Source organism: Naegleria gruberi, assembly GCF_000004985.1.
Source record: "Naegleria gruberi genomic scaffold NAEGRscaffold_10, whole genome shotgun sequence".
Classification (NCBI taxonomy): Eukaryota; Heterolobosea; class Eutetramitea; order Acrasida; family Naegleriidae; genus Naegleria; species Naegleria gruberi.
Genome location: NW_003163317.1, coordinates 122886 through 145848, shown reverse-complemented (window position 1 = coordinate 145848; position 22963 = coordinate 122886). Strand labels below are relative to the sequence as shown.

The following is a 22963-nucleotide window of genomic DNA, read 5'->3' as shown; positions in this document are numbered from 1 at the left end:
ATTCCATACTATTATGTAGAAATCTCAAAAGCAACATCGCGAATTCAATAGATGCAACCCTCAACCTTACTCTATTCGAAATATCTCTACATTTCGCACATCAAATCAGAAACCAACACAGAAAGACAACCCAAAGACAAGCAACTCAACATTTAGACAGAATTATACAATTAAAATGCAGACTAGCTAAAAAATTCCTTTCGTCAGCTTTCTTCCGCCTCCAAAATGGCAAGTGCTTCTTTTTGTATTTTCATAGAAATGTTCACTTGAACAGATATCAACATCTCAGAGAGATGCAAAATACACACAGAAAAAAAACAGACAACACTTGAGAGATTATTTTGTTTCGAATAAATTGCCGGCAAAGAATAGGTAGGTTTCGTATTCAGACTGATAATGTTTAAATTGTTTCGTGTTTCTGCGCAATGCAATTGCATTGTTTATCGCACAAATAACGCAACCCTATTGCATTGTGCTTGTTATCATAATGTTATCCTTCAGTTTCCAATAATATTATCCTAATCTTCAAGATATCACAACAACAACAACAATAAGAAAATGAATAACACAACATCAACTTCAAGTCAGATAGGTTCTCCCAGCGATAAACCACACTCTCCAATCACTTCCGGTTCTCACCTCAACCTTCCACCAAACCAAATTTCCACCCAAGTTTCGAATAAGAAAGTTGTCACTATTGCTTCACCAACCACCACAAAACCAACTGTAACACAATCACAGGTGAATCTAGTCAACCCAAGTGAAAGTGGTCGTTCGGGAAGTTCATTCAGTCAAAGTAAAATAACTTTACGAACATGTTGTGGAGTGGTTGAGTTGACTTCAATGAAATTAGCTTGTTTACTTGGAATGATGGTGACAGTTGTTGGTTTGGTTGTTTTGGCAGCTGTTGCAATTGCTGCTTTCATAACTGCTAGTTCGAAATCAACTGATATTTTAATTGCTGTGGGAAAGGTCACTTCATTATTCGAAAGTTCAAATTCACTAGTTTTGAAATATACCTTTGTTGGAGCAGCTGCTGATCTTTCAATGTACAATAGTTATCAATTTAATTATAAGAATTCAACACAGGAAATGAAAACTCTCTTACAAACAATTTTGAGAAATTTGGACGATGCGTCAATTCAAAAAACTTTCAATTCAACTTCGATTGAAGCTTCAAATACTTTGGATTCACTCAATTCACAAACTATGATTATGGTTTTCCAGGATCAAAAGGCAGATGCTCAGGCAAAGATTAGTTCAGATTCGTATAACACAATTTTAAAAACTTTTGAGGGAGGTCTCGATCAATTGGTTTCATTTGTGCAAACTAAGGAAAAGGAAAAGGACACTCAAGTATTGGCAATTACATTGGTTCAGTTAGTTGTCATTGTAGTTTCACTATTCGTCATTCTACCAATCATTGTCTTTGTTTTCACATATGCCATCAATCGTGATTCACTTTATTTGGATAAGATTCGTCGTGCCAATGCAATCATGTTGATGGACACAATGGAAGATGATGGTTTGAGAGCTCTTTTCAAAATTCATTGTGAAAAGGAAAAATCAGTTGAAAATTATCTTTTACTTGAAAAGATTCAATATTTTAGATCCTTGTGTGAACGTTCTTTGGATTTACAAATGAGATTATTCGGTGATAACAATGTATTGAGTGATATTTCAAGTGATATTTCAGGAGATTCAGCTCAATCATCAAAGAAGAAGAAGGAATCACCACTTGAAAAGGAATACGCAGAAGTTGAAGCTAAAAAGTATGAAGTTGCATTTGAAATCTTTACTGAATTCTTGGAAGTTACAGGTGATATGGCTGTCAATATTTCTCACGTTTTGGTTGATGCTGTCAAGGATAAGCTTGACAAGTTCAATGATAAGCAAATTGAAACTCTTCCAGAAGATATGTTCAATATTTTGGAAAAGGAAACTTGTCTCGTAATGATGGATACTCATCACAGATTCAAACAATCGCTTGCTTTCCAACGTGAAATGAAAATTGATAAGATTAAGGTTGACAAGCTCAAGAAGAAGAAGGTTGACTTTTAATTGTAAAATATAATGTACATATTTGAGAAGGGAAATTCTGAGAACATTAGCAAGTTTGCAATAAAAGCAATATTACATTCAATTACTATCATTTTCTTCTTCTTGCATGATTTCACCCAAAGGAATTATTTATTAGACAGATCAATTTGATATGATTTTCTAAGTTTACTTCCCAAATACCAATCCATATGTTCATCCATATATTTACACATTTTGTAAACACTTGCCAAATAGCTTGCCTTAATTTCAAATTCCTCCTTCTCATCATATTGAATTGTTTTTGCGAGTGGTAAGGGAGGGAAAAACTTTGAGGGACGTGAAACAATTATTTTGTACAAACCTTGAATGCCTGTCATGAGTTGCTCTCTATTTTCTGATTCGAAATTAATGGATTCAACATGGTTTTCTGTGATGGATTTGAAGAGCTTCGTTTCAGTTTCATTGCCTGGTTTATAGGTGGAAAATTGATTCAGAGCAGATTTTGTAATTGTTACAACTCTTGGTTGGTATTTCAGGTAGAAGAATTTGTATACGGATGGATGGGAAATCATGGCAGGATAGTGTTTGTAAAGTTCCTTATGATAATCATTAGAATACATAATCAAATCGAATAAGAAACACCAATATGGAATGAAGTTCATTGGTGACATTTGGTATGAATTCACAGTTGGAACCAAATAATCAAGAATCTCCCTTACCAAATATTCCTTTCCATAGACGCTTCCTGGATTAGCCTTTCCATTAAATTTGAAAAGGAAAGCTCTATTACTCTTTCCCAAATTTTCAAAATCTGCACTATTCATTTCCTTCACAAAAAACTCATTTTCATTCAACAAGTCATCCTTCTCCATTGCAAAATAATAATAAAACAGCTTGGAATAGTTATATTCAAAAAGTCCAAAATTACTGCTAATCGTACTCCATCTCACAATCAATGGTGAATCAATTCCACTAATTTTCACACTCATCTTGTAATAAGTCTGATTGGTGTTAAATTCCTCTTCCCAAGTAGTACTAACTAATTTGAATGGTTTTCTCAAATTCATTCTAGAATAGAGTGATGAAAAATTGTCTGGAAAACTTCCTTTCAATAAACTTGGTAAAGAACTTCTCGGATCAATTCTCTTTGAGGTTCTGCAAGTGTAGTTTGTAAAATTGTCTCGTATTTTGTGTTTCCAGAATTTGGGATTATTGGTGATGGTTTCTGTTGGTACTTTTGTTTTTCCACTCCGATTGTTGGATAAAAGATGAAAGTAAAATTCCCATAATCGATTTGAGCTTGCAATCATGTTCCATTCCTTGCAGACGAGACACAAGATTCCTACGTGTGAATAATCGAGAAATGTAAATGCATAACAGAGAACATCTTGTGTTGACATTTTTTATATTCATTCATATGATCAAATCCTTGAACTTGTAGAGATATGGTTGTAGTTTACAAAAATAAATTATGATTTTAATATTATAAGTAATTTAACTTATGCTACATAGTTGTACTTGGAACGACTCTCTTGTGAACGTTCTAAATATTCTCTTTCAATCAAACTTTCAATACGCTTCTTAATCATGTCAGGAGATGGCATAAATCTTTGTTGCAATTGTTTAGTAACTTCAATGACCAAGTCTCTGTGTTCCAAGGTCTTTCTTGCCTTCATGATACGAACAATTGTGGCATCCAAAAGCCATTTTCTTTCTTCATCAATCTTTTGTTTAGTTTCTTCTTGTTGTTCCTTAGTTTCCTTCAAAACGATTGGTGCAATCTTAACCTTGATAAGCTTACTTTCAAATTCATTATTTACAGTAAAAACAGATTCCTTAGTCAAAGTCTTATCAGTGCTAGAAGTCAATAACTTTTGGTGAGTAGCGGTCTTGACAGTCAAAGCAAGCAAGTTCTTCTTCAATTCATTCATTGGAATCTTGGTAGTTTGCAAAATATCACCATATGAAATAGTTTCCTTTTCATTGAACAACAACAAGACAACCATTTGGAAGGTGGAAACGTTAATTTCATACTTCTTATCATAACCATTAGCCTTGATATCAGCACTACCCATATTGTATTGCCATGTAAGCTTTCTACCATTGTGAGAATCAATATAGAATTCCTTGAAAATATTTGCAGACTTGTCAATAGTTTCTGGAACTGTAATTGCAATAGATTGAGTAACAGGCCAGTAACCAGTTGTCAAAACTTGAACAGACAAATCAATAGCTGGTTTCTTGTTTGGAAATCTATCAATATAAGACTTGAAAGATTCATTAGTTTCTCTGGAAAGTCTCATATCGTTAAACATGCCTTCAAGTTTGGCAGTAAATTGATAACCAAATTCTTGTTTCAATTTACCGATAAAGGCCTTTTCAGCATCATCAGATTGTGAACGTTGATTGAGCAATCTCTTAGCCAAGTGAGTCTTGTAATACTTTTCGAAAATATCCTTTTCACGCAAATGTCTAAAGAGAGTAATAACTTGTTCAAAGAGAACATCAAATTCAGATTCACTAACTTGGGTCTTACCCTTCTTCAACTTGCTGTCAACATAGAGTGACAAGAATTCAGGGAATCTTTCATTGGCATTAATAGTATCATCAAAAGCTTTCTTAACACAAGCTTGGAATTTAGAATCTCTGGCAGATTGTTTACCCTTCTTGACAGAGAAGGCACGATCAAGCAAACCTTCATACTTTTCTTTCAAAACAATCAAGTCAGCAATAAAATCGACTGGATTTTCTTCCTTATTCTTATCTTTAACAATTTGATAACCTTCACTTCTACAAAAGTTTTCAACCAAATCAACACATGGATCCAAAGCACCTTCAACAAGTGACAAGACATCGAATACAAGACGTAAATCATCAACCTTCCAAGTTTGAAGCATGGCAATACATCCCGATCCTTCCTTTTCAATAATTCTATGCTTATACTTATCAATCATTACATTCTTGAGAACAGCTTCAATTTTTGGTTTAGTATCAGGGTCCATACATCTGTCAACTCTTTCTCTTTCTTCCTTCAAACGAAGAGTAACCTTCTTAAGATAATCAGTAGCAGTAGAAGATTCGAAATATTCATTGGATTCCTTGGTATAGAATTGTCTAGTTTCATCTAAAAGCTTCTTTTCAAAGTGAGTTTCATAGATATCCTTCTTGGAAATTTCAATCATCATTTGTGTAAGACTCTTCATTAAGAAACGATCGGCAACAACTTCACCACATCTGTCCTTGAGGATAATATCCATGATAAGTCTTTGAATTCTTTCCAAAGTAGATTTGTGGAAAACTTCAGTACCAAAAAGTTTGATACCAAGTTCATAAACTGGTGTCTTTTTAAATTGTTTAACATAGTTACGATCCATATACATGAGAATATCTCTGACCATGCTTACGGATGTTCTGTGCTTTTCCCATTGTTTTAAAAGTTCCTTCAAGAATCCATCATCAGTGAATTCCATAGTCTTTTCTCTAACACCTTGAATGTATTCGCTGAGCTTGTTCTTGACAGCATCATATAATGAGTCTCCGTTTTTGTGAAGAACGATTTGGTAGCCCGATCTATCATTATTGTTGTGTAGATCATCATGTTTTTGTTGTTGATCATATTGTGTGTTGTATTAAAATGATGGAAAGTGGAGAAAAGGCCATCAAATCAACAAAATATGGAATAATTAACAATAACACGAATCAAGGTAAATCATCTCCTTTTTCTATAGAAACAATAACAACTTACGTATAAAGAACTTGGAAAGATAATTGGGATTGATTTTCTTGATAGATTTGATCAATAGCATGGATGATTTTTTCCAATTTATCATCAACATCACTCTTTCCCATTTGTCCCTTTCTTTGAATATAACTAGGAATGAGCAACTTGTTGGTTCCACCCAAAGATGGTGTCTTTCCTCCTTGACTCATTTTGAAACTCTCGAAATCTCTAGCAGAAGTATATACTACTGATGATGTTTATATAGTATTAATACTATTTAAAATACAAAATATTCTTATTGTTGTACAGAATTGATGATGAATCACACAAATACAGCAAGCAGAGGAGCAGAGCAATTATAAATTTAATGCGACGATTATGAAAAAACTCCCTGCGAATTTTTTTTCGATTTTATTTTTGGATCAATGTGTTTACTTGTTCATGGTGTGCTGAATGCCGAGTTCATCGTTGCGATTTTCATTTCCAATGTTGAAGTTGTAAAGTGTGATGATCGACTTAAATAATAATAAGGGTACTGGTCAGATTTGAACATATGAAAATTTTCAATATGGCAAATCAAATGTTAATTATTAACAACATGTAAAATTGTTAATTTTTAGAACATGTTAATGATGGATGTCTATTTGATGGGTACATCAGATTGGAGAGAATGGAATCAATTCCGTAGAGTTCAGTCATTGATGGCCTCTCAAAGACGAATTAATAGGACTCAATTGAGGGATGACATCAAAATGCAATCCTTAAACAAAAAAGCAAATATGAAAGCAAGTAAACCTTGGTCTTGTTGTGATAGCATCTTGAGTTATCTGACAGATACTGAATGCTTTGCTTTTGAGGATGATGAATTCCTTCATTTCAATGAATTATTTAAAGATACCAATCAAATATCTTTTCTTTCCAATCCACTACAAGAGAATATAATTCCATTAACAATTCCAGGAAGGGATTTATCCAAAATGTTTGACCAATTGGTGTGTGCAATAGATTCTCGTTCTCTTAAATTATTACAGGAAGTAGAACCAGTAGAGCAGAAATTTATACAGTACTATAGAGATTTGAAGAAGGTGGATTCTCCTTGTGCACAAGGAGATTCAATTCATTCTCCTACTACCTCTGTAGAGTCAAAACATAATGGTTCTACATCAACAACAAAGGATGGTGTGAAAAAGAATTATAATTTGAGATCTCAAGCAGAAGAACCTCAATCAAAGAAGAGAAAGACAATGGATTCAGATTCTGATGAAAGCTCTTCCTCAGATGAAGATGAAGACACTTCTTTCGATCCTACCTCTGATAGTGATGTTGAAACAATTCGTATCACAAGAAGCAAATCAGTTTCTTCCAAAGTTACATCCTCCAAATCCAAATCTACCAAGGACTCTAATGAAGAGAAGACAAAGAGGAAGAGAAAAAGAACCACCTACAGTAAGGCACACACTGATATTCTCAAAAACTTCATAATACGTAATCCCGACTATCCCTATCCAAGTGAGGAACAGAAGCAAGAACTATTGAAGGAGATTGAATATAGCATGACCAAGGAACAACTAGAGACATGGTTTGTCAATCATAGAAAGCGTTATGCTAGTCGAGAAAATTTGGGCAAACATAAATCACAAAACCATTCAGGTTCGCATGCAAATAATGGTTTCAACAGTGCACTTGAAAAGAAGCTCAAGCAGGAAAAGAAGAAATAATACCAGAATAATTCCGTAATCAACAATTTGAAATTCATAATCGAATGTATTTCTTCCTTGTAAATAAATAACAAATTTTCATCACTCCACCACTTATCTACTATCATACTATAAACTCATACATTGATGAATACATGAATCCACTCAATTCTTCATACAATCAAACTCCGACCTAATAATCTCATGCCGAGACACTTTTTGATGATTTTTTTGACCGTTACACAAGATATTTTTTGGGCGCGAAACTCCAACAAGCCTTTGCAAAGTGATGTGGCAATATTGTGTTGATGGATTAGCAACATAGTTCGGAGAATGCTCCAAACATGAAGCACACACAATAATTAAAATGAATTCACAACCAGCCTATGAGGAAGACGAAGAGATTTTTCTCTCGGTTAGAGTGAATGATTTCATGTTGCAAATGTACGTGTTTTTTGTTAGAGAAAGAAGAGTTTGATTTTTGTATGATGATGAAAATTGTTTACTATAATTATTTTATGTTAATATCGTGTAATGAATGGATTACAATATATTGGAATATGGTCTAAATTATTGGAATTATCATTATGATTAATAATAATATTAAAATATTTAAATATATTTAAATTTCGGAATATTATCAATTAATATTAATTTTAATTAGTAAGGAATTTGAACAAATCATCATGTCTCGAGATTCAACTTCTCTTCTTCAAGGATTATGTACAAAATCCTTGTCTGGTAATTTGGGACAATCAACCATACGTTCCATCATTTGGAAGATATTTCTCGGATTACTTCCACTGAATAAGAAGGAAGGAACTGATCATTGGAATGCTAAAGTGAATAATGATAGAGCCAGATATGAGGATTTGATTAAAAAGCATGAAATTGATCCAAGAAAAACACAAGCAGCAAATTCATCAGAGGATGATGTTGTTGATGTTACATTTTGTGATCCTCTTTCACAATCACAATCGGTAGGTTATTGTTTAAACAATGTGGATTTATTAACATTATTTCAAATTAATGAATTCTATTAAAATCTATTATCAATTAATGATGATGATGATATTATCATTTGAAAATAGAATCCTTGGTCTGAATTCTTTGAAAATTCAGAATTGGAAAAGGTTATTGTTCAAGATTTAAAGAGATTGTATCCAGAATATCCATTCTTTAGAACTGAAGAAATTCAAAATTATTTAAAGAGAATGTTATTTATTTGGTCGAAAGAAAATGATGATATTTCGTACAGACAAGGAATGCACGAGTTATTGTCACCAATTTTGTTAGTTGTATATAGAGATGCCCAAGATATTTCCAAATATGAATACATGATGACTGAGGAGGAGGATCAAAAATTGAAACTCATTCTGAACTTGTTGGATCGTAAATATTTGGAGCATGATACATATTGCCTCTTTGAGAAATTAATGAGCAAAATGAAAGAGTTCTTCCTTGTTAATGAAAAACCAGTGGTTCAAAATACTCTTTCCAAAATTGCTACCAAGAGTCCACTCGATGAAATGTTAAATAGAGAAAGAAAGATTGATGCTTATGATTTACCGATTTTCAAAATTTCAAATAGAATTCAATACTTACTCCTCGAAAAGAAAGATCCAGAACTGTACAGACATCTCATCAAGATGGCAATTGAACCACAAATATATTTATTGAGATGGGTCAGATTACTTTTCGGTAGAGAATTCCACATTGATGATGCAATCATTTTGTGGGATGCAATATTCTCGGATTGTGGAGGTTTCAGAGCTGAGAAGGTTTCTTCATCGGATATTGATCTCTCACTCGTTGAACACATCTCAGTTGCCATGTTGCACTATATTAGAAAGAGTTTGCTCGCCTCTGATTCAAGTTATTGCTTGAAGAGATTGATGAGATATCCACCTGTTGAGGATGTACACATTTTCATTGAGCAAGCCTTAGAGTCAAGATCTAGACCAAACAGTTTGCTTCCATCTATGGAGCCCTTGACGAATGATGTTTCACCAACTGCTACTCCCCTCATGGCTGTAAAGCAAGTTGCACAAGAAGTTGATTCATCTCCTTTCCAAAGAATGCAAAAGGATGTGCCAATCACTGAGAGAAGCATCAAGACATCAAAGCTCATTCCTCAACCAACCTCTTCTTCAAATTCAGTTTCACCAAAGAAAACAAATGGTAATGGCACTACAAATAGCAAACCATCCCCTTCTTTATTCGGTGGTGTTGGTCAATTATTCCCTGGAAAGATTAAACCACTCAATAATCCAACCCCTTCCATAAGAACAATGGCAACTTCACACCACTCTTATTCCAATGAAGCTCAATCCTATGTTGCTAAGGAAAAGAAGTTGGGTGATGTTGTTGATGTAGTTTTAAATGTATTACAAGAAATGGCTTTAGAGTAAGTGTTTCTATTGTGAATGTTTAACTGACTTTTAATTTTCAATTATAATTTTAATTTCGAATATAGTGGAAAAATGGATGAGGATAGATTATTAATGTCTGTGGCTGAATTGAAACATGTGAGAGATTGTCTCAAATTCCAATTACCTTTTGAAGATAGAGAAATTGAGTGGATTATGAAAAAGCTTTCACCAAAATCGCCACGTGAAACTGATGAAACAAAGGATGATACTGTAAATACACCTCCAAAAGATGAAAAACCTTCCAGTTCTGGAATAATAGATTTCCACGATTCTCCACTCCCTGTCAAGAATGCCATTCAAAAGGTTCCATCTAAAGAAATTTTTGAAACTCAAAAGAAAGAGAATCCACCATCTGAAGAAGCTCCTCATCCATTACTCTAGACAATTTATTAATTTTGAATTGATTCCGTAAATTTACACAAGGCTAATGATTCCCATGCTGATAGAGAACACAGTGATGAATTATTTTCTTGTTTTGGAACTATCATTCTTTGGAATGATGGATCGTTAATTAAAAATGTTTTTGTACTAATAGTCAAGTGCCAAGTATCATTGATAGTAAGATTAATTTCTTCCGAGTTAGTGACATCATTAGATCGATTCTTTTGTTGTGTTCTCTTATCATATTCCCATGTTTTATCCTCAGGATTGAGTTTCCATTTATCTGGCTCCAAATTATCATCATACCATCTTTTCCCATATTTAATCTTACCAATCTTCTTAGGATTGGCTGCGTAGAGAGTTTTTGTGATGGTTGAGAGTTGCTTTTCATCTGCAATCTTTCGCATCAATTCATTCCAATCTCTATTGAGCTTCAATTGTTGAGCAAACCAGGTTCCATCATAATTATAATTTAAAGGGCCAGCTGATTGTTCCATTTTGTCAATTCTAAATGCTTTAAAGCTCCTTATCAATAAAATGGTTTCATCCTCAATAAGCCCAAGTTTTTTCCTTTCCAATAGGGAGCGAATTTGGTTTTCAATCCATAAATTGGTACCAACAGTTACAATGCTCGAATAGTGAACCAAGACGGAAAGTAAAATATTACTTCTCTGGATTGGTTCTCTATTTTCTAAGAGTTTGTTTAAAATTGCATACTTTGCCGTTTGAGAAATGTAGCACGAATAGAGCATTTTCAAAATTAAGTCCTTTCGCATGGATGTGATCCATTCCGAAACAGTTTCAGATTCATTGTTGCTAATCATGGCTAGCATTTCCATTTCATCATTAATAATTCTATTGGAAAATCGTTTTACATATTTTCTGTTAAAACCTGACAGTTTTCTACTCAAAATTTGAACAAGCGAATTCGAGGTTTCATTGTGTTCCACTAGTATTTCTGATAATATTCCCAAAAATGATTTCTTCAGAGGATTTTCGTTAGCACTGCTGATTTTCATCTCTATTTATGTTCTTAATAAACTTACGTTTTAATTTCTGAATAAATTGAAAGTAAATAATTGAGGAGAGAAGATTCTTGCAAAGAGCTCGTTGATTCTGCCTTTAAACAAGTAATAAAATAATCCACTTTCGTAGAAAAATGTTGACCTCTCTCTGATTGCAAATTTACAAAATCATTCATAAACTTGTATGGAAAATTCTCCAAAATCCAGTTAGTTTGTAACAAGTTAGTTTGAGCAGAGTTATTTAATTTAGAAATAGTCTGCTTTAAAAAGTATGCACAGAATAATCTATCAATTATTCGGTCCTACATTTTCATATTGAATAAAATTATAATTAATAACTTAAAGCACTTACAATAATAAAATTTTGAAGAGCATGTTTCTTTCTATTGGAATCTATTTCTTCCAATAATTCTTCAAAATTACAAATCTCTCCAATACTTTGTCTCAAATATGAAAAGGAAAATACAGAATATTCCTCATTGAGTCCTGATTCCAAATTCATCAACATGTCACTTGCTTGGTGTAGTGTGCTCTCTACAGATTGATTAATATTTACATTTACAAATGTTCCTCGAAGTTTACAAGTTATAAATTCTATAAGGGTCTTCACATTGAAAAGATACATGAAAAAGCTTATGATTGTGCTTCCTTTCATATGTATGAACGTATCCATAAATTCCTCAATTTCTTCCCAGTAGGGATAGATTTTAGAGTTGTCTGTTTTTGAAAACATGGACTTCCAAACATTGAACGATTTGTAGAGGTGAGATTTTGAGACATGTTGATTCCTTTCTATCTTTCCATTTACTTTGACTTTTGATAGTAAATTCCTAATACACTTATTTGAAATTACTTCCATTGAATCCAATATTCTGGAAAATATCATTGTTATATCCTCGCTTTTTTCCATAAATGTTGATTTTACACCAACATGTCCCAATAAATTATCTAGCATTTCGAAAGTGAGTATACCAGAATACTCTTCATTCTCGATGGGATTGTAAACTTTGGCCAAGTGCACAAAGCTATCAATAGAAGGAGAGAGTGGTTGCTTTTTCAAATGGTGAACATCATGCTCGAATTTTTCCAATCCTTTCAAACCAAAATCTAGTAAAAATCGAGTATGTGAAGAGTGATGACGCGATTGTTGCTCCAGTCTTAAACTCAATTTTCTAAATACCAAATAGAGCTGTAATCTCTCCACAATCGTTCCATACCTCAATTTTTTCACTCGTTCAATTTCTGCCTTTACATGCTTCCAACAAGTAAATAATTGAGCAATACTGGAATGACTCGACAAGACTCTATCTGAAAATAACACAATCCACGACAGCTTTTCTCTCGGAACAATTATCAATGATTTCAACTCGGAATTGATATGAATTTTCATCGATGAGAATATCAATCTCCTCAGCATTCTAATCGGAAACACTATCATTCTCGTAAATTTAGCAAACCACTTCATCATTGAATCTAATTTTCGTGTCCTCTCCACAAACGAAGCATAAAACTTGAATTTTAAATAATTAAACCTCCTCTTCAATAAATTCCAATCCATAAACAGACATTTACATTCATTCAACGATGATGAATTTTCCCTTCCATCATTTTCCATCCACTCAATAATTGTCTCGTATTCCTTCAAAAGCCTCTTTCCAATCTTTTCCATTGAATTTCCTCGTTTTTTGTTTTCATAATTTCCACCTTCCAATTCCGAAACTCTTCCATACAATGAATAAAACAAGGCTTGTTTGAGGTGGATTTGCAAAGAATGAGAAAAATCCTTCCCTGCCGATCCACTCATTTTTTTTTGAATTTAAATAAATAAATAATCAAATAATATTTTATTTAATTAATATTTAATAATATAAAAATATTAATATTTAATAAAATTAAGTAATGTTTTTCATATTGAATAATATCCCTCTCATAAATGACAAAAAATTGTTTTAGAAAACATGTGAAATTACAATTTATTGAGAAATGAGGAAAAAGAATTTTGTCTTTGCAAAATGTTTTTCCTTAATTTTAAATTTTGATTTCCTCAAAATGATGATTACTATTTTTTTTGAACAACTTGCATTTTGATTTTATTTAAACTGTAAATGAAATTACATGTTGGATTGGAAAGAATTTGGAAAGATCGAAACTACTAGTTCCAAACAAGTTCAAAGGGCATTTTGGTGGAACTTTAACCCTTACATCTCCTTCCCAAATATAAAAACATCTTTAGAAAAAACTAAAAAACTTACCTGCCAAACTTCAACATTTATTTGAAGGATAAAAGAGTTATCTATTTTCTTTTTAATTAAAAAACAACAAACTAGAGAATTTGAAGAAATGAATCCGTATGAAGAACAACAACAACAAAATAACGATACAAATCAAAGTGGAGTTGGAGGTTATGTAAATTATTACAATCCATATGTTCCTTCCTATGTTGTTGGTGGAAATGGAGGAAATGGCTCTGAATCATCGACACCTGTCATTATTGATTCAGCATCTTCATCAACAACACAATATTATTCTTCCTATCCGAATAGTGATACTAATTATACTAATCAGTATTATTCTGGAGGTGGTGGTGATTATTCGAATCAAGCTCCTCCTGTGAGTGAACCGAGTATTGTGGTAATTAGTGAAAGACCAGTTGAGAATGTTGTGAATTTACCTCCACAGAAAATTCATAATGATGACGTGAAAGTGGATCCTGTCATTCAGAGAGAATTGGCAAATAGTTCAAATATTTCGGCTGTTTCGGAAACTGCACCAGCTGCAACCACAACCTATTCGAATAATAATAATTACAGTGCTACCAATAATACCTCTTCTAATTACAATAGTAGAAGAAGAACAAGTTGGAAATGTCCAACAATTTCATGTTCATGCCCATCATTTTCTTCAATTGATTGTGATTGCTCAGCAAAAACCAAGGGAATACTCGTTATTTATGGTGGAGGTGTCTTGCTGGTTCTCATTGCACTGGCATTATTTGGAGTAGGTGGAGCTCTGTACGGAGTTGTTAATTCAGATTATTATTGCTATAATGATCCAAATGGAATTTCTTATGTTCATCAAGGATGTTGTAATGCAACTCTGAATGGTTGTTCCTATTACAAATCGAATTCCTATTGTTACTTTACCATTTCATTTCCAAGGTTGGGCAGTGCCAAAATTCAACAAGATCCTAAAAAAGGATTTGGGTTGACTTGCTCAGCTGTTGGAAATCAAGTTGTGACCATGACCTCTGCCAAAACTTACTCTAGTTCTTTTTCCCTCTCTATGCCCTCTTCCTCAATGATAGATTGCTACACAAACAAGTATGAAACAGCAGTATCTCTGGACCCATACAGTGACTTGTACACTTCTTACATTACTGGTGGAGTTATTTGTTTTTGTTTTGCTGCACCAATTTTATTTTTCGTATTTATTAAGGTTGCTATTTGGCTCTATGTCAAGTGGAAAAACAATTAAAATGACATCATCATTTGGAAGTAGTGAGGAAATAAATTGTAATTTGTTGTATAAAATTACAATGTACTACAGAAGAAACACTTATTTAGGTCCTTCTACCGTACGATAGATGGTCAATTAGGTTGGGAATGTTATTTTGTCTACTACAAACCTATTTGTAAATATCTCAACATAATTGAACAATAGAAATTTCAATATTGGTGACTTGCTTCCTTTTATTTACCATTACAATTCCAAGTAAGAAATAATTATTTAGTAATTATTAGAAATCAAGGAAGGATATTTTTACCGAGGATATATTTTGAATGTACCTTTATTGGTATGATAGCCACCCTAGATCAACCTTTCAAACTCGAGAGAAGAATCTAGTTCACTAATATGATTTTCTTACACGAAAAAGGAAAACATAACACTTACCATACAAACAATGTACTCAACTTTAAATTAACATTCCAGTACATACTTTCAACAGACCATTGGATCCATGAATTGTATTTCGAATCATCCTTATTTATTAGATCGTCCCTTAGAAAAGTGAAAAGTCCACATTGGGAAGTTAAATTGCATTGAAAGTTGTGATGGAGAAGTGGAAGAGTTTTTCCGTTTCCTTGTTGTTTTAGTTTGTTTGGTCAACTTGGTATTTATCAGTGTGGGTATGTTTGAGGATGACGATGAGGAAGTATTATTCGAATTAGTGGTGGAAACGATTGAATTCTTTCGTTTTGGACTTGAAGCAAGTTTAGTCTTGCTATCCTTAGGATTCATATTGGAGCTATTCGAAGGTGAAGTAATGGTTTGGAGGAGAGAATTGATACTTGTTGGGGTAGAAGGTGAAGTAGTGTTAATTGGATTATTGGTTGATTCTCCAACATTAGGCAAGTTTCCACTTTCATTGGACGGCGAATCAGCATTATTCGAAAGGTAATTTTTCTGATTGAAAGAAGTGGATGACGATAGATGTATTCTTGGCGATGGTTCTACATTCTGGTTGTTGATTCGATTCATTGTCGGTGGTGAAGAACTAACATTATTCGAATCTATTGGTCCATGTTGTAGAATAATTGAATTTTGCTCTTCATCCTGTTTTGTGAGAAAGGCAAGAAACTTGGAGAAGGATGATTCATTGTTGGAAACTTGTTGATTTAATGATGACTGAGCTGGTTCATCAATGAAGAATTGTTGCCTATTGGTTTCGAATAGTTCTGGTTGAGTAGAGTTTTGATGAGAAGTAATTGGCGATGATGAAATAATTGTCGTATTTCTCATCATTGTATAATTGGATAATGTAGGTGAAATCACATCTTGAGCAGGATCCCTTTCTAATAACTTTAGTCTGGAATAGGATTCGCAAAAATCATCGATATCCAGAGAGAGAAAGGTTTGTGAGTTTGTCGATCCTAAACTATAGGTTGTTTCAATGGAAGAATTCAAAGAATTTGGTGTTGACCTAAACATATTCTTATCCGAAACTCGATTATTGAACTAGTCGCCGGCAATGAGTTGACAATTTTTATTTGTAGCGTTAAATAATCATAATACTTTGTGCGTTTAATATTTAAAATGCAAACGAAAGGTCTTTAAAGAATCTGTCATCATGATAGTTGGCAACTGACAAGGTAAGTGTACTTACAATGAAAATCATTTTGTTTCAAACAAAACAGGTGCAAAACCACTATTAAAAAAACGTGAAGTTGAATTGACAAGATTCACTTACGCTCACCATATCCAAATAATTTGTATATATAAGGAAATTGTTGTCAAAAAAGGATAGAAGAAAAGTGAGGTGTTTGATGACTATGGGAGTCCTAATGCTTGGTTTTAATCTTTGACCAAAAGGAAGAAGAGATAGTAAATTGAAATGCTGAGAATGTGAGTTTCGTATTATACAAACAAGACAAGAATTGAGTAAAAATTCCAAAAGAAATTGTCGCCTTTCTTAATATTTTGGCAATTATTGCATTGTATCATGTATCTCGGTTAGAAAGCAACATCTATTTAAATACCTTTTTATTATCCTCAAAGATTAGTTTGGTTTTATTGGAAAGGAAAGTTACAAAACTTGAACCTTGAATACATTCATGTTTTTATCTGGAATACCTAAAACACGACCTGCATGAATACTAGAGTTCAGGGAAAAAAATTGATCCTTAATAATCGTGTTGAGATTCGTCTAGTTTCGCTTTTAAATCTGCGACATTTTTCCGTTTGGATAAAAGGTTAATAGAAACACAATTTTTTAACATTTTATAATTCTTGCAGATTTATTCCCCAATGCCCTGTAACTTTACAAGAAATTTAAGGAACAGATTGCAAAGCTTATATGAATCCAATTTGAGACTCAGGATTTCTAAATGTGGAACTGTAAAGTTTCGAATATCAAATTGGAAAGTAGCTCCGTAAGCATCAGATTTTTCAAAGTCAATTATATGAAAATGTAGTCTTGAAATTATTTTGTTATAATTGAGATTCGACTAGTTTCATTTTCGAATCTGTCATTTATCAAACACAATTTAGCAATTCATTATTTGGATCATATTTACAGTTAATTCATTAGAGGTCTACAGGATGGTATTTTAAAATCTTGTCATTCGAATAGAGTTGGTTCACAATTCTACAAACTTTAATGAATTTCCATATTTTCTTTTTCAATAAAAATGATATACACTAGAAGCTCCAAGAACACTCAGTGAGAAATGATGTGTACTACATTGTTGTTAGTTTTCATTTCAGAAGTTCCAGGAAGTTTCTTATTCGAATACTAAATTGGATCAGTATTATCCTCACTGTAACTATTCCTTAACTAATAACCTCAATCGATGGCTAAAAAATGTTGGCAAAATAGTTACTAATGTAGATGACCCTTTCAGCAGCAACCGTTAGAGATAATTGAAATAGGTCAGTGAGAATTTCACCTTTCACAAACACATCAAAAAAAAATGTCAAGAATCAAAAATCTTTTATTATGTGATATCTTCCTGCTTGTTGTCATTGCACTGACAGTCAATTCAGTTAAATCCTATCAGATTGATGACTGTCCTTTGTATTGGCGTTTATTTTCGAATACTTCAACTGTTTCAAATACAAATTATACGAAACTAATGATAGAAAATTGGGAGGAGTGGTATTGTGAATCGATACCGAACACATTATTCGATAAGGATATTTACTATGGATTGGATGGAGCAGCTCTTTCGGATTGGCAGTACAATGTTCTCTTTATTAGAAGAGAAAGTTTATTTTGTGAAAAGGTGAAAGTGGACGAAAGTGTGTGGAATGTTTACGAACGAGCAATTAATCATTATTCGAATATTTCCATGATGAAAGAATGGATTATTCCCCATTTGGAAAAGTTAGTGTTGGAAAATCCTCAAAATATCTTTCAAACTCCAAGACCTTATTTTTTATACGAATTCGACAAGCAAGTTTCGAATGATGGAACAACATTCTTGGAATTGGTGAATGCTTTCAATTATTTACTTTATTGTAAGAGAAATAATTCCAATTTTGAAATTTTTCACAAAGAATGGCTTCCTAATATGGTAACTCAAAGTAATTCCACAAAAGTTCAAACTCTAAATGTTTTATTCGGAGATAATGTCAAGAGTGTATGTGGACGAAACGAGTTGACACTTCTCAATCGAACACAACTTTGTCTCTGTTCGAATGGAAACCAATTCGAAACTCTTTCCTCATTCGAATGTGAAAGTGCCTTTGTAACTTTCTGGGTTCCACTCGGTGGTCATCTCTCACTCAAGATTATAGAACTCGTTATTTATTTGATTCAATTAGTTTCGATTATTTTCCTCATTTTCATTCCAATTTCGTTTCAATATTGTAAAAATTGGAAATATTATATTCATCGTAGACGAAACACAAAATATATTAAGAAGAATGAATTGGAAGGTGTGAAAAACTCACAAAATGTCACAAATCAAATTTCTCTTAAAGATGAAAATAATTTGACACCTCGTGGATTGGAAAATTCAATTAAGGAAAAGTCTGAAAACAGTGGAGTTAAGGAAAATCAAGAAACAATTCCAGAAAAATCTGAAAAAAGTCAAACGATTGTAAGCGAAAGTCAACCGAAAAAAACTAATGTGAGAGAAAGTTTACAAAATATTGATTATGAACTCATTAGAGTATTATTTGATAATAGACTGTTTGCAAGTATTTGCATTGTTCTGTCACAATTAATTTTGACAGTTAATGCATTGCTATTTATTGTCATTCAGGGAACTAATGGAATATCTCTATATGATAATTATAATTTCACATTATTGGTATCTGCTGATTGTTATGTAACGATTGGAAATGTTCCATTAGCTGTGTTATTTTATGAAATATTACTGAAAATGTCAGATGAAAAGAAGAAAATGTCACTTGTCGGATTGGTTACTGTCTTTATAGTTTGCAGCAGCTTATTCATTTTGACAGTTGCTTGTCTATGCTCAACCATTGTCCCAATTGAAATTCAAAACTACATACGTGTCATTTGTCTAATTTTGACATTAATTGCCTTAATAATTTCATGGTCAATTCTCTTTGGATATTCAATGAAAATTTATCTTCTCTTATCCAAATATAGAAAGATTAATGTGATGAGATTCAAATTTTCACAATATTTATTACTGTTAATAGTGTCCATTTCGTATTTGTTATACGAAATGATTTCAGAATTTGGATTTGCGACTGAACTTTATGTTTTTGAGAATTTGTGGACAATTTTGTTTAAACATCGAATTGGAAGTTATGTAATTGGATTTTCATTGTGGGGAATGACCTATGTCTTATTTTCAAAACAATACTTTGAGGAATGTTATGCAAGATTTTGGAAGAAATGAGACGAAAGTTTTACAAAATTAAAAATAAATTTCAAAAACAAAAAAAACAAAACTTTCCTTTTAGCTTTTAACCACGCTAAGCTGTAATCATATTAACAACATCATGGCAGCGACCAACAACAACACTGCTCATTCACCAAACTTTGAACAAATAGATAAAGATTTCGACCGCCTTCTTTTCCTTTCATGCAACCATGTTGAGAATAATAACAACAATAACCTAACTTTACACTCCATCACGACTCGTATTAATTCTGATCAACATCCTGACCACGGCCATCATAATGATCATGTTCATCATCATCAACAATATCCAGCCGATAGTAGACATTTAATAACAACCAGAACAAGAACAACATTAGCACGAGATGGAGGAGGAGTAGTTGGTTTTCCATTCGTCGACAAGGCTAGCAACATGTATAATAATAATACCGAGCAGACCAGGAATTTTAATTGAAGCCTTTCATGTATGCGCAAAGTCCAAGACTGTGCGTTTGGGGCTGAGGTTTCTTGGTCTGATTGGTGGTGTATTCTAACCTTCTCGCTGCTGCTTAATTGAGATTTGTTTTTTGCTCTACATATGCTACTTGTTGAGTATTTTCTGTATTTGGTTATTGTGTTTCGATTATGTTCATGTGTTGTCATTTGCAAATAAAAGAATGTTTTAATATAGATTGTAATTATCTATCCAAAATAATCTCAAAAGTCCTGTGAAAACTTGAAGACCATTTCTTGCCAAACTTTTTCAGGTAAGTTGGAAATTCTATTGCGATCCTTGAAAAGTTGTTTTCTGTTGGTAATGCTAAATTTGATAATATCTCTCATAAATTGCTCAAATGGTTGTAAATCAAGATATTTTTCACATGCTTCAAGTATTGTAAAGTAATTATCAATGGATAGATTAAAGTTATTCTTGCAATAATCGACCAGATATTGAATTTCATGTTTCATTGCCATATCAAGTAATCCAATAATTTTAACAGCATCAATTTTGTCAATTGAAATTCCATAACAATGTTTGATCACAATTTCCAATAATTCTAAATCTTCTGATTCGTCAGGTGTGAATATTCCATCATCACTTAAATCACTGAAACAAGATCCACTGTCAAATAATGCATTAAACAATGTACTTGATGAACTCAATACAGTTTTGTGACAATATAAGTATTTGTTTTGTCCCATTTTGATTTTCACATCACTTGTTTTCTTGTCATTATATAATGATTCAATTGTTTGTGGTTTAATCTCAATTGTTTCCTCAATATTAATTGCAGTTGGTTTAGTAATGATCATTTTTGAAAAAATGGCAACACCATTTCTCATAATTATTGGAAGAGTCGGTAATACAGTGTTTCCTTCTTTAGTCCTCATTTGAACAACAGCATATTCAATACAATAGTTATTCAAATGATCAAGAATGTAATTTTGAACATTGAATTCCTCCTTGCAAATTTTGAGTAAATTTTCAATTGTTTCCCATTTGAAAGTAAGATTTTCTAATGTGAGTGAGTTCACAAATTCACTTGTTAATGATCTTTTCAAATCAATAAATTCACCATTCTTAAATAAACCCAAAATGAATAAAACATCCAACATTTCTTCTTTGTTAAACTTTACCTTATTCTTATCGTATATCAAAGAGTCAATTAATTTTTGAATAATTTCTTGTTGTGATGAACTCATCAAACAAAGTATCTTTTCATTCTTCAAAATGTTACTAAATTTTGGTGAAGTTTTTTCAATGAGGGGAATGAATCCATAAATTGGCAATCCAAATAATTCATCTCTTGAATGTTTTTTCAATTATGAAATTCTATTTTAGAATGTAAGTTACCATTTCCAGTTAATAACTTATTTCCAATATGAGGATACGTTCTAATATCAAAAGGTGAATCACCACTGAATCCAGCAGTTCCATTTCCAGCAATTGTTACAATATTTCCATTTTCTAATATTTTTCTAATTCTATGATTATAATAATCAGCAATATAAACTTCATTATTTGATGAAACAAAAACACCCATAGGATTATTCAGTTGTGCATTTGTTGCAGGACCATTATCACCACTGAATCCACCAGTTCCATTTCCAGCAATTGTTACAATATTTCCATTTTCTAATATTTTTCTAATTCTATGATTATTATAATCAACAATATAAACTTCATTATTTGATGAAACAAAAACGCTATAAGGATTATTCAGTTGAGCATTTGTTGCAGGACCAAGGTGAATCACCACTGAATCCACCAGTTCCATTTCCAGCAATTGTTACAATTTTTCCATTTTCTAATATTTTTCTAATTCTATGATTATAATAATCAGCAATATAAACTTCATTATTTGATGAAACAAAAACACCCATAGGATTATTCAGTTGTGCATTTGTTGCAGGACCATTATCACCACTGAATCCACCAGTTCCATTTCCAGCAATTGTTACAATATTTCCATTTTTTAATATTTTTCTAATTCTATGATTATTATAATCAACAATATAAACTTCATTATTTGATGAAACAAAAACGCTATAAGGATTATACAGTTGTGCATTTGTTGCAGGACCATTATCACCTCTGAATCCAGCAGTTCCATTTCCAGCAATTGTTACAATATTTCCATTTTCTAATATTTTTCTAATTCTTTATTACTTTGATCAGCAATATAAACTTCATTATTTGATGAAACAAAAACACCAAAAGGAGAATTCAGTTGTGCACTGGTAGCAAGTGAAGACATTTTTTTAATTGAAATCTGAACGGAAAAAACAAAATTCAAAGGTTGAAAGGTGAATTTGACAACTTGTTGATAATACCACTTTCAACAGGAAGCAAAGGATGAAGAACATGGCTGGCAAGAAACTAAACAGAAGCCTGCATATTGTTCATTCACTCCGATACTTTACCAGCTTTGATGTAGCGTGATGATGGTAAGAAGTGAGGTTGCAAGGATTTTTTTCCCGCCTTCTTTTTCTTTTGTTTTTTTCATCACGTCCTTTGACTTCGCCACGTTGTATTGTGCTTACTGGCTGTTGGTAAAATATTGTTGATGAATCTTCCTTTCTAATTACAAAAGTGTACAGTCCATTACTATCTCTACATATCCTTAACTAATTTCTTGATGGAAATATTATTGCAAAAGGCATTCATGAAGCATTGTAATATATACTACCAAGTACTACGGCTACGAAAAAAATGTTAGTAAGATTACTAACAATTGAGTTATGACTTTTTGCTGACGTTAGATAAAAAAGCCCTTCTTCATTGAGTTTGCAATATCTTACCGTGTTTCAACGCATAGTGTTGATACTTCTTTTCCAGGACATGGTTTCCCATCCAACCCAACACTTT

General features: G+C 32.5%; 11 protein-coding genes across 11 annotated transcripts in view; 5 read left to right on the top strand and 6 right to left on the bottom strand.

The window, feature by feature from the left end:
* The first annotated feature begins 320 nt into the window (after positions 1-320).
* Positions 321-2141, top strand: NAEGRDRAFT_78771 (RGS domain-containing protein). The gene is made up of 2 exons (XM_002680253.1): positions 321-372; positions 502-2141. The coding sequence occupies exon 2, from the start codon at positions 559-561 to the stop codon at positions 2059-2061; it is 1503 nt and encodes a 500-aa protein (XP_002680299.1). The 5' UTR covers positions 321-372; positions 502-558; the 3' UTR covers positions 2062-2141.
* Positions 2142-2186: 45 nt separating this feature from the next.
* Positions 2187-3107, bottom strand: NAEGRDRAFT_64403 (uncharacterized protein; the record flags this gene model as incomplete). The annotated part of the gene is made up of 1 exon (XM_002680130.1): positions 2187-3107. One exon carries the CDS (start codon positions 3105-3107, stop codon positions 2187-2189), a length of 921 nt encoding a protein of 306 aa, XP_002680176.1.
* Positions 3108-3498: 391 nt separating this feature from the next.
* On the bottom strand, positions 3499-5970 carry NAEGRDRAFT_78770 (cullin; the record flags this gene model as incomplete). Its single annotated transcript, XM_002680129.1, has 2 exons — positions 3499-5610; positions 5786-5970. 2 exons carry the CDS (start codon positions 5968-5970, stop codon positions 3540-3542), a joined length of 2256 nt encoding a protein of 751 aa, XP_002680175.1. The 3' UTR covers positions 3499-3539.
* A 414-nt stretch (positions 5971-6384) lies between these two features.
* Positions 6385-7479, top strand: NAEGRDRAFT_47040 (uncharacterized protein; the record flags this gene model as incomplete). The annotated part of the gene is made up of 1 exon (XM_002680252.1): positions 6385-7479. The coding sequence occupies one exon, from the start codon at positions 6385-6387 to the stop codon at positions 7477-7479; it is 1095 nt and encodes a 364-aa protein (XP_002680298.1).
* A 369-nt stretch (positions 7480-7848) lies between these two features.
* On the top strand, positions 7849-9455 carry NAEGRDRAFT_38246 (rabGTPase-activating protein; the record flags this gene model as incomplete). Its single annotated transcript, XM_002680251.1, has 4 exons — positions 7849-7902; positions 8123-8438; positions 8550-8842; positions 9005-9455. Coding segments are annotated over exons 1-4 (1071 nt in total), but the record flags the coding sequence as incomplete, so codon positions are not given.
* An 824-nt stretch (positions 9456-10279) lies between these two features.
* On the bottom strand, positions 10280-11290 carry NAEGRDRAFT_47038 (uncharacterized protein; the record flags this gene model as incomplete). Its single annotated transcript, XM_002680128.1, has 1 exon — positions 10280-11290. The coding sequence occupies one exon, from the start codon at positions 11288-11290 to the stop codon at positions 10280-10282; it is 1011 nt and encodes a 336-aa protein (XP_002680174.1).
* Positions 11291-11627: 337 nt separating this feature from the next.
* Positions 11628-13100, bottom strand: NAEGRDRAFT_47037 (uncharacterized protein; the record flags this gene model as incomplete). The annotated part of the gene is made up of 1 exon (XM_002680127.1): positions 11628-13100. One exon carries the CDS (start codon positions 13098-13100, stop codon positions 11628-11630), a length of 1473 nt encoding a protein of 490 aa, XP_002680173.1.
* A 536-nt stretch (positions 13101-13636) lies between these two features.
* Positions 13637-14770, top strand: NAEGRDRAFT_64398 (uncharacterized protein; the record flags this gene model as incomplete). Its single annotated transcript, XM_002680250.1, has 1 exon — positions 13637-14770. One exon carries the CDS (start codon positions 13637-13639, stop codon positions 14768-14770), a length of 1134 nt encoding a protein of 377 aa, XP_002680296.1.
* Positions 14771-15277: 507 nt separating this feature from the next.
* Positions 15278-16225, bottom strand: NAEGRDRAFT_47035 (uncharacterized protein; the record flags this gene model as incomplete). Its single annotated transcript, XM_002680126.1, has 1 exon — positions 15278-16225. One exon carries the CDS (start codon positions 16223-16225, stop codon positions 15278-15280), a length of 948 nt encoding a protein of 315 aa, XP_002680172.1.
* A 1481-nt stretch (positions 16226-17706) lies between these two features.
* NAEGRDRAFT_78768 (uncharacterized protein) lies at positions 17707-19648 on the top strand (the record flags this gene model as incomplete). Its single annotated transcript, XM_002680249.1, has 1 exon — positions 17707-19648. The coding sequence occupies one exon, from the start codon at positions 17707-17709 to the stop codon at positions 19609-19611; it is 1905 nt and encodes a 634-aa protein (XP_002680295.1). The 3' UTR covers positions 19612-19648.
* A 662-nt stretch (positions 19649-20310) lies between these two features.
* Positions 20311-22963, bottom strand: part of NAEGRDRAFT_64395 (uncharacterized protein) — a gene marked incomplete at both ends in the record, with an annotated part of 3877 nt that continues 1224 nt past the window's right edge. The window contains 3 exons of the mRNA XM_002680125.1: positions 20311-21400; positions 21466-21853; positions 21975-22238. Of these exons, the coding sequence (XP_002680171.1) occupies positions 20311-21400; positions 21466-21853; positions 21975-22238 (1742 nt within the window). The remainder of the gene's footprint in view (positions 21401-21465; positions 21854-21974; positions 22239-22963) is intronic.